General features: G+C 47.2%; 2 protein-coding genes across 2 annotated transcripts in view; one reads left to right on the top strand and one right to left on the bottom strand.

The window, feature by feature from the left end:
* The window catches only part of T265_09632 (hypothetical protein), a gene marked incomplete at both ends in the record, with an annotated part of 41,005 nt that extends 22,859 nt beyond the window's left edge, over positions 1-18,146 (bottom strand). The window contains 5 exons of the mRNA XM_009175762.1: positions 5,690-6,155; positions 6,793-7,040; positions 10,710-11,313; positions 11,890-11,951; positions 17,840-18,146. Coding sequence (XP_009174026.1) covers positions 5,690-6,155; positions 6,793-7,040; positions 10,710-11,313; positions 11,890-11,951; positions 17,840-18,146 — 1,687 coding nt within the window. The remainder of the gene's footprint in view (positions 1-5,689; positions 6,156-6,792; positions 7,041-10,709; positions 11,314-11,889; positions 11,952-17,839) is intronic.
* T265_09633 (hypothetical protein) lies at positions 3,854-4,222 on the top strand (the record flags this gene model as incomplete). Its single annotated transcript, XM_009175763.1, has 1 exon — positions 3,854-4,222. One exon carries the CDS (start codon positions 3,854-3,856, stop codon positions 4,220-4,222), a length of 369 nt encoding a protein of 122 aa, XP_009174027.1.
* Positions 18,147-20,143: the final 1,997 nt, after the last annotated feature.

Here is a 20,143-nt window from a genome sequence, read left to right as displayed (position 1 = left end):
TTGACCACCTCACTGAAAGTCAGCCCAACCACCTCGGAATTTCGCCAACCAAACAAAGCATCTCAAATAATGATAGGGCTCATAACGAACTATTGGACATAGACAGCATTAGTTTGTGTTTTATGGAGACGAAATAGAGGAAAAACTTAGCAGAAATACGACTGACTCACTCATCTGTTTCGAATGAGAGGTTAGTTACCAAGACCTACCAGTTACCAGATTACTCCCTGGTTAGTTTCGAGGAGTTTTTGAGTATCCCCTTAAATTCGTCCTCTACCGCCTTAGTCGGTGAGTAACTTAAAGCAAATCCAACTGACCAAAGCAGCTGGACACAAAGAGAAGCAACACATAGACGGTCTCAGCGGCTACGAAATAAAGTCTGCATATCAATAACGAACAATTTCCTCTACCGTTTGTAAACCAGTGGCATTATTTTGTTTACCGGAAACAAAGGATGGGACTAAGTTTCCCCCGGAAACAAATCAACCACTGGTGGAATTAGACGGACTTTGGTTAAACTCAACGAGGACACTACGTCTGTTGGATAAGAGAATCAAAACTAAATTAATAAGTAGCGGAGACTCGATCAGGGCCAGTATACTATCTGACCAACTTTAGCTATACGATAAACGGGACAGACAACTCGTTGAACTACACACCAGCATTTCGGGCCAGGTGTAAATGCGTGACATTAGATGACCCTCTTTTTACAGTGTCAGTCGTTTGCCTTCTTTCCTTATCACTTGATTGTCAGGTATGGTCCGCGTCAAGGATTCGTTTCGGCCGGTTGACACCTTGAAGCCTCGGTGTGTGCAAGTTTCAGACGAATGTGGCGGGAACCCAGAGAAGGCTAACCCTACGCGCACACAAAGTGGAGTCAGCGAGTTTCGCAACATGTCTACCGGTTAATATTGTCAAATTTTACCAATTGGGGCGAAACAGCGTAAAACATCCTCAGTAGTGCCACACACACAAAAATCAGTCACTAAAACCATATAAAAATAGGAGGGATGTCAAATATATCGGATATCAAATGATCTCTACCGATAATCAATGTCTCAACAGCTGATATCTTCAGGAATTTCATTCCCCTAAGCCTATGAAATTCCTTCCTAGTAGAGAAGCTCATCACCGTTGAGAGCTTAACCAATAATATGCAACGATTTGCTGGAACAACCCAACCTGTTTCAGCTGACAATGACCAGTGTCTTAGCCAGTTTTCCCCAAGGAGCTACAAGGCAGGAACGGTGATCAGTACATTCCTTCACGCAAGCTTTCGAAGGGCTTAGGGAATAGCTCTACGAAAAGCGGTTCATTAATGAGGGCTAGCATCGAAACGTAGACTGGAACAACTTTCGGTGCGAGCGCGACAAATACACCGTTCTGTAGCGATTCCACCGGTCGATCATAGCCCCGGCATCCTTGTTCTGTTTGGCCACGCCACTCTGATTCGCACACGATACGGACTCTGAATCTTTTCAAGAGGCGGTGTGGACGGAATGCAACAACTTAGCCAATTCATCACTAAGACGGCGTTGTTGAATTGACATTTGGGCCTCGGCCGGACTTAGAATGAGGGTCATCAAAAACGACACATTCGACACAGCAGCACCGTTTTCCATGTCAGAGGAGTCGACAGTCGTCGTGGAGATTGAATCTCATACTTCGTTGCAAAGGTGTGCCCTAACCGCCCCTAGGCTCGTTTTTACCCTGCGCGAGGATAAGGATGCAGACGATATTCCAGACATACCCACTTCGTCTACGGAGGATTTGTATGACCATCCTCGTAGTCGGGTGTTAAAATTTATGGGCATAATTGTCTTTGTACAGGCTGAAGGAGTAAATCTTCCGTCTGCATGGTAATCCACCAACAACACTTGGAGGAAGCACGCTGAGAGGAGAAAAGCTATGAATATAATCGAACATAGAATATCCTCCAACAGGTTTGATCTGGCATTATTTACGGTGGTACAGTAACCTCGTTCTTTGTCAGTAAACTCAATAGATGAGGGTGACTTTGTTGTCTGTGGAAGAATCTTAATATCCGGAAATCCCGTAGCCGCACGTCGGTTTGAATTGTTCAAGATCGTCACTTGACAAACGAGCATTCAAATTTGCACACAAAATTACTCTGGATGAACGTCGTGCGTGTCGACTGCTTGGCTTGTACACATCAAAGAACCCCTGGTTAGGCTAGAAACATAGCTGCGGTATGGGATATAAACCATATCTAAGTCGTTTTAGCTGCGGCGGTTTTACACAGCGATGATGGAAATGAAGTTACAGTCACGCAGTGGAGACAAGGGCTGGCACTCTAGGATGGTGAGTTGAGTACTCATCGCATAGTGATGTAGGGGGCGAGATGGCCGAAGTGGTTAGAATGCGAATCTACTGACCAGAAGGTCGGTGATTCGAACCCGACCTCTGCCTCTCGCCTTCCCCTATCTAGGCTTGGGCAACCTGGCAGTATCCCAGCCCTCGTGCTTCCTTCGGGTGGTATGACAGCTAGGTACGGGAAGGGTGCTACAGCTGAACGCTTTCTTCCCTACGCATAGCGATGTTACCCCACCACAGGTTTAGTTTTCTTGACGAAAATGTCTACACACCAGAAGCAATGGCCGGGTGCAGAAAAGCTACCTGGCGCGCGATTGGGCCGTGTTATTCCACGGTCCAAACTATTTGACTACTTTGCCCCGGAGTTCCTGTTCCGGGACGGCAGCTAGCAAAACGACTAAGTTTGGCGCTTTTCTGTTTTGCTGACAAGCCATGAGCCTAACTACCCCAGTTCGCTTGCACTTGGTGCTCTTCCAGGAAGTAAGTAGGAGGACGTCCGACGCAAGTTATCAAGTGAGTACAACCTGTCGAGCGCCATCGGTCCATTTTTCAGCTGTTCTCATGAACCCCCAAAACACCTTAGACATAGTTCAGTATAAAAGAGCGGGTACCAAACGCCGAAAGCCCTTGAAAATCTACTCGCAGCAGCTATTTCTAGTATTCCAAAGGTGCACTATAGTTCCATAAACACTAGCTTTGACAAACAGGTTGACGAAAAATCAAAGCATACAAAACCACACTCCGGTCTGTGCAATCCGACGAAGAGGTTCGCATTTGATCATGCCCCGGGGGAAGAAATTTGGTATCACATGAAAGTATTGGGTTCGGGTTCGGCCCAAACCTGCTTTGTGGTAACTCGCTTTTCACCTTGCAAGCAGATTGTCTATCATATTGTACAGCTGTATTGTTTAACGTTACTTTCAACTCTGTGAGACTCGATCCAAGGAGAGCATTATGTTCGGCATACTAAATTTAAACAAGTAAACCAGAGAAAAATGAGTATTCAAATGAATCCTCCACTAGAGTCTGTGGTAGAGTTAGCCGTCAAGGTTATCACTACGGGGCGTTCAAAGCCAACAACAATTGAAAAACTAACAGTCACACTCGCACGTAAAATGACTAAAAGTGGGCATGTATAGCTCCTACGTGTGGATTGTATGAACACACGACAAGCATCGTCAAACGGTCACCCGTAAAACTACAAAAGGAGCAAACTTGGTGATCGAGATTCAAAGAAAAGCCAAAATTCAAATGATCTTCGTCTAATACATCTCATTATTGAAATGTGTATTGAAAAACTTTTTCACGACCCCCGTTTCTGTATACACGTTGCACAGAGCGTTCGTAGACTAAAAGTGTGAAAATCAGGTGGAGTTGTTTGTTATTGGAAAACCATACACGATAAATTTGCATCTATGATGTTTGAACACCAATATGATCTGTAAACGCTGGTTTGTAGGACTTTCGCTTAAGGTCGATAGAGAAATGTTCACCTTTTACGGATTCTCGTGCGGAAGGAATGATCGAAGCGGAATTAACCACCGAAGCCGTAGAGAGCGCGGCCTCGGCGTTTCAAAGTGTACACAACGTCCATGGCAGTGACGGTCTTTCGCTTGGCGTGCTCAGTGTAGGTGATGGCGTCACGGATGACGTTCTCCAGGAACACCTTGAGGACACAGCGGGTCTCCTCGTAGATCAGACCGGATTGCGCTTCACACCACCTCAGCGGGCGAGACGACGGATGGCCGGCTTGGTGATCCCCTGGATGTTATCGGGGAGAACCTTGCGATGGCATTTCGCTCCTCCTTTTCCGAGTCCTTTACCACCCTTACCACGTCCAGACATGATGATGGGTTGTTACAATCAAGACCGCAACGAGACGATGTGAAGCATGGACTCTGACCGACGATCATTTCCTCAAACAGGCCGAGGAGCTTGGTGACAGTTCTTGTGAAAATACGTGTTTCTATTTTGGTGGTATGATCAGCAGCCGGGAATACCTGAAAAACCACAGCGTGAAATAATCCTAGATCAAAACTTCCCTACTTTGCCGTGTCAGTCCGTCCTCCTTCCATGCCAAACGGTTGGTTGTGATGGGTTGCACCGACCGGACTTGGCTCGCCGATTCTTTGTACAAATAGCAAAACGAACACCCGTGGAGGAACTGTTCATCTTTACAACCAGACGTATCATTCATTTGCACTGTTGAATTCACTCCACGTCATCTGAATCTTATCTGTTAATTAACTATGATGAAATTCAAAGCAAACAGCTCGGTAGGTACCACGCCATCAGTAACTATATAGACCGAACAACCCGACTATTTAAATCAGTTCGATCCAAAGGGGAGACCGTGGGAACAGGAAACAATAGAACAATGGATTAGAAGTAGGGAATGTGAGCGCAATAGAGCGCAGTGGTTAAGACGCCAGCATACGGGCCGGAAGGTCCGTGGTTCGAAATCAGCCTCAGCATCTCGACTGCTCCTGTCTAGGCTTGGGCAACCTGACGGTATCTAAGCTCTGGTGCTAGGCTCTGGAAGGTCGCGGTGGGTTAAGGCCAGGTCAGCTGAGTGAAGCCATTGACAATACGACTACTCATATTTCATTCCGTAAATCAACATGCATTAGTTCCTGGTGGAAGTAAGTTGACACGAATTCAAGCGAGAACCACCTTTCATCTACTTGGGAGTTATAAGCAGACAAAGTTACCCTCACAGTGCTGCTATTTTCGGAGCGGACGATAAAAATATGCATCGAGCATCAAGTGCAGAAGCAGGTTTCGCTCGCTTGGCCACGTGCTCTGTGGAAACGAGTCAGGGGAGGTCCAAAGTGACTTGGCAGCGAAGTATGAAAGCCGTTACCAGCAAACCCAGTTGCGTTGGTCATTGCCATCTCCCTGGATGGGGACCCCGAGACGGGACACACGAATGGTCAGCAACATTGTCAGACATGGTCCAGTCGCGCCCTCAATAGCGCTCGTGCATCCAGGTCTTTTTTTTTATGCATAGCTCATCTTCCAACCTCCCCATTTGAAAGTTCACTGACAACCCTGTATTTACTCATCGATTACCACTTCCAGAGAGCAGCTTTCTACCCACCTACCCAAACCATCCGTGAACGGAGCTGCGGCAGTTATAAACACTGTACAACATGTGCGCGATTTTTACAGCTGATGATAAAGTGTAGAACCACGAATCAACACAATCCAATCATCGTAGTTCGTTTGCCCGGGAGGCTTTCATGGCCAACTACACTACCACGGCGCCATTCTTGTAACACACAGCGAAAATTTCCATAACGGGACCAACTTCACGAGCACTCAGGAATTTGGATAGAACAACTAAAAGACTCACTTGGGTTCGGACAGAACAGCGGTAACGGAGCTGTGGTGTAGTGAACGGGGTAGGCGGCTGAACTGAGACCACCCTTACGAGTAGTTGGGAGAGGATTGAGACGATTTGTCTTCTCGTTTGCACCGTTGACCGTTCCCAGGGACCCGTTGATGACCCCATTCGGACGATACAGGTCCGGCCGCTTTAGCCAACGCCGTTCGATAGCGCTCACTCGCAACTCAAGTTGACCACTGTTCAACCGGCCACTCGATGATAGCCATTTGGCCTGATTCAGCAAAGTCATCGGCTGGAAACGACAAGATATGTCAGGATCGAAGGTGGAGCTATTACGTGAGGGTTCGAGGCTGATACCGGGGTTGTGACACGGGAGGTGGAAAGGACTGACAAAAGGAGCCACAAGAGTATCAGCTGCACAGGGTTTGTGGCGCCAGGCCCAACCGAAACGGAAATAAAGACTGACCGATGCCTGAACGGAAGAATGTGATATAGGTGAGGAAAGTTAGGAGGGGAAATGACAAGATCTAGTAATATTTGCAAAAAGACTTGCGTACGCTCAGTTAATCATACAATCGAGATGCACTCGCTGTGAAGTGAGGCATCTTTTGGACCCAAACGCGAAACTGAATAAAACCAGGAGAGTGACACTGCACACAAGAAATTCGAAGTTGCTGAATTGGTACTTTTATGAACTGTCTGTCCTACTACCGTTTTACCGGTACCGATGTATGAAGCTTTTAGGACAGGGTAGAGCAGTATGTCTCAAGGCGCGTCTCTAGTTCGTAGACCTATTTTAGAATTAGCTGCGAATAAGCCAACTCCAGTGAGCACGCGGTTATTAGCAAACGGCGGCGGTACTAGCAGAGTGTGATGGACCTGATCGGTCCGATCCGTACAGAAGGTCACAAATTCACAGCATGGAACCCACGCGTGACTATACGGTTGCATGACCATGTTGAGCGCTGTTTGAAAAAAAAATTTAAGTCATCGCTGATTCAGCATAAACACCTTCTCGTCGACAGACATGGATGTGAAAAGACTTCCTGAAAGGTACACAAATCATTACTTTGAATTACCACACGCTGACATCCGTCCACGAATCTTACCTCGACCGTCACCCAGTCCAATTCGTTCATACTGTCAAAGAAACCCTCGAAAATGAGTTGGACTTCCTGTGGCCAGAATGGGAGGACGGCTGATAGGAGTGTTAGCTCTCTGGTAAGTGGACTGAGTTCCTGGGAGGGAGAAGTGCTGATATCGTTGTTGGTGTTCTTGGTAGGCGTTTTCCGACCAGGGGGTTGATGTCGTTCTCGGAGAATTCGCTCGGCAACACTGTTAACAGAAGGGCGAGGATCTGGGGAGAAAGAGCCCAAAAGGAAAAAAATGTGGCATATGAAGAGAAGCCACCGCGGAAAGGCATACTAACAGAGACATCCTTCGGGAGACTACCAAGAAAAGAGCGTTATAATTAGCCCATTGTTTCGGTCTAGCCTCATCGGGCAAATTCATACGAGGTTGGGCTGATGGGGACAATGTTTCCGACATTTCCAGGGATTACTTGATGTCTACCGCGGTCCCTGAAAAGTGCTCAACCACACAGCGCATCCCTCGAAGAATCAAACCGGGTGCTCTGGTTCCAAGCATTCCTATGCTATGGAAGACCCAGAGTTTTCTGAATATATACATACATAACGTGCTATATTTGTGGGTTTTGAAAGCACTGATAGGAATATTTAACCCCAAGAATGCAGGCCCGCTTAAAGCAAATATGTTCCTGAAGTATTTGCTCTCTGAGGGGAGCACTGCAAGCGGAACTACGGGGTCAGAGTAGGTGGCCTTTCATTTTATGTGATATAAATTGCTTTCTGTTTTCTGAAAGTGTAGACGGATACAGTTATTATTGGCGTCAAAGTGATTGCTGAAAAGCTAAATAGCTGGTAACGTGTTCTAAATGATCTTAATATGGGCGGTAGCTTTTGCTCACAAAGAACACGAAATATGACGGAGAACAGTAAATGCAATCTGGAAGAACAAATGCACCGACGAATAAGATTTCAGGGAAATGATAATACTCAAAGTGTGGCTGAAAATGGTTGAACAACGAGGCTATCGATTGGGTTGGTTGATGGAGTGACCCGAATGATTTCACATCAGTAGGCCTCGGAGGACAGATGTCTTTAAGCGTAAGCGATTGCAAGTTGTCATCGAAGTCTCGATGAAGCTTATTCTAAGGGACGAAATAACACCTGGACATTTTAGAACATGAAGAAAAATGGAACTTTCAGCGCAAGTTGGGACTGGGATAGTTACAAGTGGTCGCAAACTTAAAAAGTTAGAATCAGAAAAAGGTAGGTGATGGACGGAAAAGGCGAAAAGGAAGTGGGAAACATCTGGCTATTTTGGTAGTCACGAGGGTGGCCAGTTGCGCGGGCATTTGAACTGGGTTCGGTTAGCAGTGAAGAACAATCTAGGTCCGCTGAAAATACTTAACAAGACAGCCCATCAGGCAACGCTTCAGCTAGGGAGTCTGTCAAAATTCCCACTGAAACGCCTATAACGATGCATAAATGAGATGATGAAAAGTGGAACACATTAGGCGGACAAGACTCCACTAAAAGCACTAGTAAGTAGTGAATACATCCTCTCATGGAACCAGGGTGCCCAAGACAGCTGGTCAGGCGTTTGTTTGGAGCAAAAGTGTGTCTACTGTTCACTTAATGTACAAGTGTTTGAGTGCGTAGTCTCAAAAATACATGGACCGGTCAATATCGATCCCGACACACGAAAAACTGTTGCGTGGACACACCTCACACAACCATGAGAAGGGTGGAAAAGAACCAGGGGAGGTCAGGCAAAGAATTGACAGCGAAGTATGAAAGCGAATACCATCAAACTCAGCTACGCTGGTGATTACCGCCTTTCTGGATAGAGACCTTGAGACGCGACACATCACTAGTTAGATGCACTGTTGTACACGACCAAGTCACGCGCTCAATGGCGAGCATGTACCCAAGCTGTTGCCTTCGACGCATAGCTTCCCCTCCCGATTTATCCAACGAAAGACCCATGAAACCCATGTATCCACTCATCAATTATATTAGCTACCGCCCTCAATGCGTAGCTATCTAACTCTACCTCCTTATATCATTGGGGGGGGGGAGATGGCCGAAGTGGTTAGGGCGCGAATTTACTGACCGGAAAGTCCATGGTTCGAATCCGACCTCTGCCTCTCGACTTCCCCTGTCTAGGCCTAGGCAACCTGGCAGTATCCCAACCCTCGTGTTTCCTGCGGGTGGCATGGCAGCTAGGCACCGAAAGGGTGCTACAGCTGAACGATTACTATCATTATTATTATATCACTGACGAACCAAATTGCGGCAGCTACAGCCAGTGGACAACAAGTAATCGGTTTTTACAGGAGTTGATGGTGATGCGTGGGCAAGTAGTAAGGATGGATGTGATAAATGCCTCAGCGGGTGATTGCAGTGTCCCTCTTTCATCTTTTCAAAAAATCCCCCCCTTTGGAACCGAACAATGGTATCAGGTGCAAGATGGAACCATTGTATGCAGTTTCTCGAATCGCAACACAAGTAACAGTCAAGGAGTAAGAAAACCACAATCTGACTACACAAGAGCTTGTGGCATTTTTAAAAAATTTCATTCTCCGCTACAATCCTTGGAAAATTCATGTCCACAAAACGTTCTGTTTTCAGGGTCAGCGTTAGAAAGATAAACGTCTAGCGACGAGAAGCTGCCGTTGGCGGACACTTCACATGTCAAGCTCTAGGTTACCGCTACTCCGACTAGAGACGGAAAACCACATCCTTCTAGGTACGGGGAATTCGCCAGGCGTAGAAATGACCGAGTCACCTTAGCTTGCAATGTCGAATGCATTCTCAAACTGAAGTATCCGTTGCTTCACTGAGTACCTGAGGACCTCATTGTAAATCCGTTGATGCAAGCCGATTCCAGCTACAGTTTGAAGACATCAGTGGTCAAAGGTATGAAGACATCTCGAATTTTTCACCCGTAACGCCACCCAACAGTATGGTCCGCGCTGTACGCTGATACACACGTTCTTTGGGGCCTGATATGTCTTTTCGATGCCACAAATGAGGCGAGTTCGCAAACGTAATTATGATCTTTGAGATTCGTGTTTTGACTTCATATGTCAAACTGCCACAAGAGCTAACGCAATGTCTGAGATACTCAGTGTTCCTGAACCTCTAGTGTATCGCTTTGAATTATCAGAGGCATCTGTGGGTTCAGAGTGCAATCGAATTTCTGAAGTGCTAACGTGTCATCCTGCCTTGAAGCGCCAACGGGATGCAGGGCCGGATGAGTTCCCAGTAACGTGGTGAATGTTCGTGTTTTATTGAAGTAAACTACTAACAAGGTTGCTGAATACTCTGACAGCTCACTACCGATTTAGACCATCTTGGGCCTCATCAGGTAGGCGCGGTTCCCGAGTTCCGACAAACTTCACGTTCGACTTGAAGACGCATTATACAGAATTTGCGAATCACTCTCATTTGCACATCAGTTTAATTCCAACGGGATACTCAACTGCGAGATCTCTTCAACTATACAAAAGTCACATCATGTTTCAGTCGGTACGATATTCGAGATATCGCAGTATATTTTCAATGAGTTGTAATTAATATCGCGTATAGTTTCAGTGAATAAAGGCACATCCGTCTGTTTCTATCCGTTTCAATCAAAGCAACGAAGAGGCGACCTTTATCTGTAGGTATAAATGCTTTAACATTCCCACCCTCAGGAATACATGTTTTTATGGAGAAACACTGCTCTTCACCAGACTGGTAACCAACCGCGACAGTTTTCCTCAAGTGTAGGGCGTGCCTGGTGAGACAAATAGGTTTATATTATAATACAAAAAATTTAGAGACCAGAAAATTCTGTCTTCCTCACAGAAGGCAATTCTCATTGGGAGTACAGTACATAACGATTGGTACTGAGCGTATTATGTGACAGATCCGACAATGCATTTTACGGAACTCACGACTTGACGTCTTCCCAGTAGGCTTTGTGTCGGAAGACAAAGGAGCGGAACGGAGGTAACTTAGTGTCCGATTCAGGTATAAAGGCCGTTCGCGGTGCCGGATTGCTAGATACCGATACAAGTGAGTGGGTATGGCAAAAGCTTTTACAAAGGCCTCGTGGTTCTCCTGGTTGGTGGTTTCTGAGACTATTGATTTCCCCAAGCGTTTGAGTTTCCATTTCGAGGAACGATATTGAACCGAACCCGAGGTGCGCCTTGTCTGCTTGACCGGTTGCACCTTCCGTCGGGTGTAAGGGCGACGGATGGCAAATGTTCCCGGAGATTGGAGAGGCACGTTGGCCTCTTCAAAAGGAGCTAGTTCGGCGGGCTGGACGAATTCCGGAACTGGCACATCCGTAGATGGAGTAGGTGCGAATTCTTGAGCAGTACAAGACTGCCTTCTGGAGGGACGCCTCAGGGAACGACTGTACTGACGCTTGGGTTTCGATGTAGCTCGAGCACGGGAGCAGGAAGGCGTGCGTCGTACGTAGGTGCGCTTACGAGAAGATCCATTATGTGACAAAACTACCTGCTTTCGATAGGGGGTTGTTCGCCTTGACGGCACCTGAAACAGAAGATGGCTACAATTATGCAATCATTAAAGCGGGTCCACATTGTAAAAAAGACAGACTTGGAAAACTCGAGCTACGTAATGAAGATTGGATAGAGCATTTTTCACATGCGAGATTGTCATTGGGAGCAACGAAACACAACGGTGTGTGAAATGCTAAAAAGCGTCGCAACAACAAATGACAGCCCACGTGCTCGTTCATGCTGGAGATAATGAACAGCAATCATAGACCTGCGCATGGTGAGTTCTGCTCTAAGCTATAGGACTTTCGTAACTATGAAAGCAACGTCAGATTCACTAGTCAAGTTCACCGGATGGTCCAGATATTAAGCGGTACGCAGTTCATGCATGGAAAAATAATTCAAGGAGTCAGATAAACCATCTGAGTAGATGGTAAACACAGGCCTAACAAAGCTAATACGTGTCGTCGGTTACCCGGATCCCGCAGATGCAGGCACACATTTCACCTCGTATAATCCACTCGTCTGTGTCAAACCGTAAAACTCGGAACCAAATGAAAGGGTGCACCTAGCTGATAGGCCAAGAAAATAGCTAGACAAAAACACTTACCACCGGTTTGCCCAAGCGAGTTTCCGGTTTCCGAGATGATGACGACCGTGGGGAAGTGTTACCTGAGCGTGCCTCGGTGATAGTAGCGCGTCGTCCTGTGCCGTTAGGACGTGATTTTCTGCCAGGTGTAGCATTCGTGGTACTTTTGCGTCTAGATAGGATATCAGAGAGGCGGCGTGGGACTGACTGTTCCCAAAGAGTGGACGAAATTTCGATGCTGTGCTCATCGGTTAAGTCCATCAATGGGACCAACCCCAGATTGCTGAAACGGAAACAAAAAGGATGTATTTGCTAGAAGGACACTTGAAGGGTGGGTAACAATGTTGGAGGTGACAAAATGTCAACAGTCGACGGTAAAATCGAGCGGCAATGAAAAAGCACTGTCTTATGGCTGGTGACTGGAGAAGCAACATATACAGGGTCAAGAGCGCTGAGGTCGCCAACAACACCAGGATCATCAGTACGACTTGAAACTCTGTATGCTATTGGCGCTCAGTGGGGAAATGTCGAGACAATTGGGAAATAAAGACAACACGAATACTATTTTCTCGGACGGAGGATGGCTTAGAAATAGATGCAGGCAAAGTGAGCGACATCGATAATAACAAATTGATCGAAGCCCGTAAAACGACAGCAGTGGGGCGAGGGTAGTGTAAGATAAGTTATACAGCTGGTTGCAAAGATTTTTCTATCGATAATAGGCGGGACTGGAGGAAAGGACAGACAACGCTCTTGTTTTCGGACCGCAAACCTGCAAAATGAGATGGAGCTGCGAGTGATCAGGACGAACACGCCCCAAAGCAAAAGTATGGAACCAGCAGTGATTATCATCATAGCGGAATACGACATGGATAGAAATGGAGGACATTAGGAAAAAGTGTGGGAACTGCTGGCATTGTTCGTCCTCTAAGCTAGAGTCTCCGTGTGCTGACTATATGCACTGAAAGATATGGCGGCTGACTGACAATCTCTGTTCGGATTGCCCGGTCTGTTGCTGACAATCAATCAATCAATCAATCAATCAATCAATCAATCAATCAATCAATCGATTTAGCAGCTATAAACCTTGTGTCATAGTCACCTTGGTTCCAGCTGCTACAGCTTCGAACACCGGGTAGTGGGGTAGTCTGGAACATACAGCCAAGCCCCGGAGACGATGGCATATTCAGTTAGTTAGGGAACTGGGTAACTACGCATTGAAGACGATAGCTTTGATGCACGAGCGCCACTGACTGTGCGATCGAACCACTTCTACCAGTGTCATTAACCATTAATGAGTTGGGTTCCGGGGTCCCCATCCAGAGAGGCGGCAGCTGTCCACCCAACTAAGTTTACTTGTGAGTGTTGTCATACTTCTTCGCCAAGGCATGCAGTCCACCTTTCCGTCGTCTCCACTTGGCAGAGGTCTGAGCGGAAAGAGCTCTGTGAGGCAGACGGTCTTCTGGAATGCGGAGCACATCTCCTAATCATGTGAACTACGAAGCGTGAGTAATCCATCTACTTCAGGAGATTCTATCCTTCCTAGTACCGTTTGGCGTACCTCGGCATTACTAATCCGACGAGTACTTCGGAGACACCAATGGTCGAACGCTGACACCTTTTGTAGGTCCTCTGCGCGCAAAGACCACGTCTCTGATCCACGAGGCAGTATGGATCGCACTGCCAGTGTAAACTCTGCCTTTGGTAGACTAAATGCCGTCAAGCCGGCGCCGTAGGTGTCGAGGTTGGCAAAAAGCTGTCCTGGCCTTCCCTATTCGAGAAGTAATCTCCTCTTCAGCCACTCCACCGGAACTTATACAACTGCCCAGGTAAACAAATTTATCCACCAATTCGACTGGCAAGTCTGTAAGTATGAGGTTTAGGTTTGGTCCAACCCAGTCTTGTAGCAGAACTACACTTTTCAGGTTTGAGGCGCACGCTAAACCGTGAGGCAGAGTTATTTAGGTCATTTAAAATGGCTCACATTTTTAAAGAATCTGAACCAAGGAGAGTAATATCGTCCGCATACTCAGCGTCCTGAAAACAGTTCGAATCGCGAGGTTCCAGAGACAGGCAGGGAAATTTCAAGCAACACGTCAATAAATTTTAAGACAAAAGGTGAGATGGGGTACCACTAGACGTGGTGAACTCAGGCAAAAGCTTGTCGTATACTCACACAAGAGTTCGTATACAGAACCCTCATAAGGGATACAGATTTGGAAGGGACACCTGTGATTACCAGACACCACCACAGTTTCTGACGATCGACAGAATCAAAATCAGCTTTCAGAACACGAAAAAGGACCAGCATGGGACGTCTGAAGAAGTTGCGCTAGTTCAAGGATTTGTCTCAAGATAAACATATGGTCGATGCATCCTCGGTTAGGTGAAACGTAGCTTGGTTCTCACGGATTTCTCTTCCGATAATCGATCGACGGCAGTGAAGCATCGGTGTTGAACACTGACGTCATGCTGTCGATGATGATGATGACGACAATCGATCAACCTGCGCAAAATAATGCTGGAGAGCTCAAGGCTGATGCCACAATGGTTTTCGCATGACGTTCTTGCGCTCATTTTAAAGACTGAGATGACGGTCGCGGAGCTCCATTCGGTTTTTATTATGATTTCGTTTCAAAGCTCCTGCAAAATGGTTGTCAGACTATTCACCACGACCTCATCACCTTCTGTGGGGAGCGCGGGGTGTAGACCCTCCGGGCCAGGTGCCTTGTCGCGTCGGAGGATTGATATCTTGCTGTCGTTGATGACAGGTTGGTGTTGATGTCCATATAGGCCAGCTGGGCTCTTCCAGCGGTCGTGTTGAATAAGGCCAGCTGAACGTTTTTTGAAGTGCTCAGCCCACCGCTAAAGACGGCGAATGAGGGAGTGAATTGCCATTCCGTCTTTTTTGCATATTGTTTCGCTGATATCTGCCTTCCTTTGACCGGCTTGTCGAATCAGTAAAACAAGGCGCGGCTGTTACCTGCGGTGCAAGCCTTCCCCATCTCCTGCGCCTTCGAAATCCACCAGCGTTCTCTGTCATTCTTCAAGCTCCTAACTATCCAGTATTTGAGAGATTTGCATGCGCCATTCCACTCGTTAGTTGTTGGTATGGCCCTCCTAGCAGCAATATAATCTGCTGATCTTGACGATATCCACTGTTCATTTACCCGAGTCACAGAGCCCGGAGAAACAGTTCTGAAAGCTGAAAGCATAGCTCCTTTGACTCGCCTCCACCCCAAATCCAAGCAATCTTCGTCATGCACAAGAATTTAAGTTTCCAATACTTTTCCAGCCAGATCAGCTCGATGCTCGTGAGTTACTGAAAACTGTCGAAGTTGGTCAATGGGACTGTTCTCCTTTGGCAAGGTCAATGCAGACAGAAAGCGAAGTGCAAACCGGGCCCCAACAATGGCGTGATCAGAGTCAGTTGCGCATCACAAGAATTTAAGTTTCCAATACTTTTCCAGCCAGATCAGCTCGATGCTCGTGAGTTACTGAAAACTGTCGAAGTTGGTCAATGGGACTGTTCTCCTTTGGCAAGGTCAATGCAGACAGAAAGCGAAGTGCAAACCGGGCCCCAACAATGGCGTGATCAGAGTCAAGTTGCGCATCGCAGAAAGAACGAAAATCTTTAACTGAGGTTCTCCTCGGCAACCGATAGCTACATTGTCCAACTGAGTCCTTGACTGCCTTGTAGTAGGTGGCCTCCAATTTACTGACCGGAAGGTCCGTGGTTCGAACCCGACCTCTGCCACTCGACTTCCCCTGTCTAGGCTCGGGCAACCTGGCAGTATCCCAGCCCTCGTGCCTCCTTCGTGTGGCATGGCAGCTAGGCACCGAAAGGGTGCTACAGCTGGACGACTATTATTATTATAGGCGGCCTCCAAGTAACTCGATGTGAGCGTTTATATTAGAACTTCGTACTAACAGGAATAGACAACGATCTGAACACAACTGAAGCAGTCGCTCCCCATTATCCGTACATGAGAATCCACCTCAAATCTATCACCTTCTTCCAGACTTAGTCGTCCATTTCTTCCACGAAGATTATTATATTTCCCCTTCTTTCCGACCGAAGAAGTCGTGACAGATCTTGACAAAGTCCATCTTTCTCAGTCTCAGAACTGCAGTTTGCCGAGGTGCATGCTGATACGACAAATAAACACCATTTAACGCATTGATCTTAATTGAGCCAGACAACCGCACAGCTCAAAGACAACTATTTATTGGGATCCAATCTAGTTAAACACTTTCAGCCTTGGAGCTGAGTGCGACTCCTACATCGTAGATACAACGAGTCGTTGCTTCTGGACCACAAGATACCCGAAGAGGGGTCTTGTATGCGTGTTTCGGAGACACAACATACATCGACAGAATGGGGAAGCAAGGTTTCGTCAAGAAATATCTGCTGCCCAATTCGACATAAAGTGTGGACATCAAAGGCTGCAACGTGGGTGAGATCTCTTGAGGTGAGTATTTTGGTTTATTTTTCCGGGTGAAGGTTAAGACCCGAAATAATGGCTAGGGAACTGGCAGGTGGCCTGATCACAGTGCATCGTTCGAATGAATGAAGAGGAAGTGTGGGAAGCCGGTGAGCGAAGAGCTACAAGGGCAAACGATACCCTCCGGTTGCCCCAACCGAGGAAGGGGTATTAGTTGAGTTACCCCACCTTGGGCCTTTGACTCAGAAGTCTGACCCATAAAGCAGTAGTAGTATGTGGGGTTTTGTTCAGGGACCCTGCCCCTAGCCTCCGACTCAGAAGTCTGAAACGTGAGGCAGCGGAGCCAATAACTCACTAGTCTGACCCACTTGGCTGCAGGGGGCCGGCCTGACCCGAGGGCGTAGAAAGACGGGCATTACCGTCTCACTTCTAATGCAGTTGCGCACAGCAGGTGTATTTTGAACAGTACCAGACTTTGGTTTTAAAAGTATTTTGACCGCAATGAATAATGCGCCGGCGGTCACGGTCAACCGTTGGGGGATCGGAGTGTGCAGATTTTGGGACCGACCTTTCCCAACCCGTCCTTCATTGGGAGAAGGCAGTATCGCTGATTCCATAAATATGGACATGCTGGTCGCCTGGGGGAAACGTCTGACTGAATTTACACTCCTATCACAGAGGACAGTACGACTTTACCCCCAGACTGCCTCGTAGCACGATTGCTTACAGTACGGAGACTTGCTGTCATCGGGTTACTCCCCATTGACCTTCCTGATATGGTTGGGTTGGTTGAAACTGAGTTCCAGACAGTATGGTCCGCAGGATCACTGCAACAAAGAAGCCTGACTACCATGACAAGCTTTAGACCGATTTTCGTGGTGGACTAGCCTCAGGTCCCCCTCTCTTCCTCGCTTTTCTTTCCGTTACAGGGCCTTATTCAAGTATGTTGTCATGGATGTACGGAAGTGAAAATGTTAATGATGATGGTGACTATGGTGGGTGCAACTGAGCGCTCTTTAGTAGGCGAGCGACAGGTCTCGTAAGAAATAAAATTCAGAGTTTGCCAGATTATTTCAACCAATAACTCTAAAAACAAGTGAAAAAGCAGGTATCGTCCTGCCAATAGGTTTTGCTGGTATTTTTGGTCAATTTCCATCACAGTCCATGTTGCTGAGGGAGATTATTTGGTTCAGCTCCACGGCAACCGTCAACTTCATTTTTGGGCAAAAGACGCTTACAAATCTGTACACTTGGAGATTGGTCCACCCGACGGCTGCACTAGAAGCAACAGAAGCGAGTTTTCTGTGATATGGGGAACGTGAATCACTTTTCATGACAATCCGTGGCATAGCCAAGTACTTCAGTATCTGGCTTTGTGCATCAAGATCAGTCTAACTGTTTCATAATGATAATTAGCTTCGTAAAACAGACATGCTGCAAACAGGCATTCCACAGACTACGGTTTGTCTCCCCTAGAGGTTCCACGTCCGTAACACAATGCAACCACACTATGGAAAAGGAAGTACCGTCGTCGATTCCAGGTAACATGGGATTCGGTCTAAAATAGGATGCGTTGAATATGGGGCCTTTTACGTTCAAAGCTTTGTTCTGGTTGGATGGTGGTGCCCCCTCACCCTGAACAGCAGTGGAGTTGCTGGTTCTGTTGCCTGCCTCTAGCGAGCCAAGAGATAGAGTCCATCTGTTTTCGACGTCATCGTCATCGCATATCTCGGAAGGCATTATCAATGTGGAAAACCAGTCTGTGCCGGCTTCAGTAGTGGCTTTTGTACCGCACATCTCGAAGTCCAGATGCGTAGCATAACAATTCACCATAACCTCTCCTCGATATCAATTGTGGAGGCAACATATAAAAGGGGCTATGCCTACCAAGCGAGATGGCTGTGGTTAGAGCGCGAAGTTGCTAGCCGGTAGGTTCGACTTTCCCTGTCTAGGCGTGGGCAAATTGTCAGTATCCCAGCCCTCATGCATCCTTCTGGTGGTATGACAGTTGGGCACCGAAAGGGTACTACAGCAGAACGATTTTTATTTTTATTTGCCCACCTAGCAGGCCTCCGAAAGTCCGGAGAGCGGAAGTACGTTTTTAAACCATATTTTTTGTTCTGATTAATACCGGAAAAAAGTATCGTAAGTCCTGCAAATCTTCGTAGTATTCGAACAATCCGCATATTATTGGAACCCTGGATCGCTTGGCATTAAGAGACTGAACAGTTAACAGCTTTCATTACATCTGTCCATAACCTTGTTGCATTGCAAATGACAAGAAGGATGGACGACGTGTAAGCCCCTTCGCAGGAGTTCGAAACAGCTCAGTGGTTAAGGAGTCAGTTTACGGGCCGGGAGGTTCGTGGTTCGAACCCAACCTCAGCATCTCGACTGCTCCTGTCTAAGCTTTGGCAACCTAATAATATCCCAGTCCTCGTGCCTCCTTCCTTTGGCGCAACAGCTAGATGCCGAAGGGGTGCTACAGCTGAATGAAAGCTCTTTCGCACAGAATTAGCCGTACTGGACGCCTCGGTAACAAAATTCACTGAAGCCTATTCGGTAGGTTTGGGGGCACCATGCATAAGTCCACCTTATTAGGAAGGGGACGAGATGGCCCAAGTGGTTAGAGCGCGAATTTACTGACCGGAAGGTCCGTGGTTCGAATCCGACCTCCGCCTCTCGACTTCTCCTGTCTAGGCTCGGGCAACCTGGCAGTATCCCAGCTCTCGTGCTTCCTTCGGGTGGCATGGCAGCTAGGCACCCGAAGGGTGCCACAGCTGAACGCTTTCTTTCTTTTTCTTTCCTTGGTAGGAATTAATCCTTTAGCTTCCAGATTTCTTCGGAGAGAGCGAATAAGGCTGCTTCCTGGATTCGCTGTCCGATCAGACAGCATCATGCTATCTTGTACTCCAGATTCCATTTTCATGTACCGGCCACTCACCACGGGGCTATAATAAAATAAAAAAGTAGTCATATGTAACACACTTCCCGTACCTAGTTGACATGCCATCCGAAGAAAGCACGAGGGCTGGGCTACTGTCATGTTGCCTTCGCCTACAGAAGAGCAGGCGAAATGCGGAAGCTAAATTTGAACCAAGGATCTTCCGTTCGCACCTTGACTACTGAGCTACTGTGAGCTCTATGCTATGCTCAGCTTTTACGAATTTGAGATTCAAGAGAAAAGCTACCTGGAACCTCGTGGTGAAATTAGTCATTTGGTATTCCAGAACCATATGACATGAACCTAGAGATGCAGACAAGGCCGTGCATCAGGAAGGTGCCACTGCTGGACGTCCAGTGGTTTTGTTAAGGATGCTAAAAGAGAAGTCGGTCAGCTAGCGTGCAGTCATCGCAGGCCTTTGGGGCGATTTTCGCCAATGGGGCTGTTCAATCGATCGGAAATGAGGCCATCGCCAGATCTATATTGGAATCCCATGTCTCTCTAGTACAGACTATTAGTGGTCCCGACAGCCCCACCAGTACAACGTCCAGTGACAAAAAAATCCTTAAGAGAAGCATCATACATTGGCAATAACCCAGCGTAACATGAAATCGACCCACAAGACCACTGTGCGACAGGTATTCCTGCCTTTGTGGATAGCCTGATATCAGTTGGAGGCGACGGATTCATCACAAGTGCCATACACTTCAACCTTGTCGAGGTTCCCAGTACCATCAACTAGCGATTTGTTGAGTCTCAAGATCTCTACAAAAGCAAGCGGCAGTTATCAAACGGACTGAGTTTACTGGTGAGTACTTTCATGCTTCGCCGCCAGACTGCCGTTTCTGAATCATCCCCTCTCAACAGAACCGGGCAAAAGGAGTCC

This window comes from Opisthorchis viverrini (genome assembly GCF_000715545.1).
Source record: "Opisthorchis viverrini unplaced genomic scaffold opera_v5_291, whole genome shotgun sequence".
Taxonomy (NCBI): domain Eukaryota; kingdom Metazoa; phylum Platyhelminthes; class Trematoda; order Opisthorchiida; family Opisthorchiidae; genus Opisthorchis; species Opisthorchis viverrini.
The sequence above is the reverse complement of the archived record's forward strand: the minus strand, read 5'-3'. Positions and strand labels throughout refer to the sequence as shown.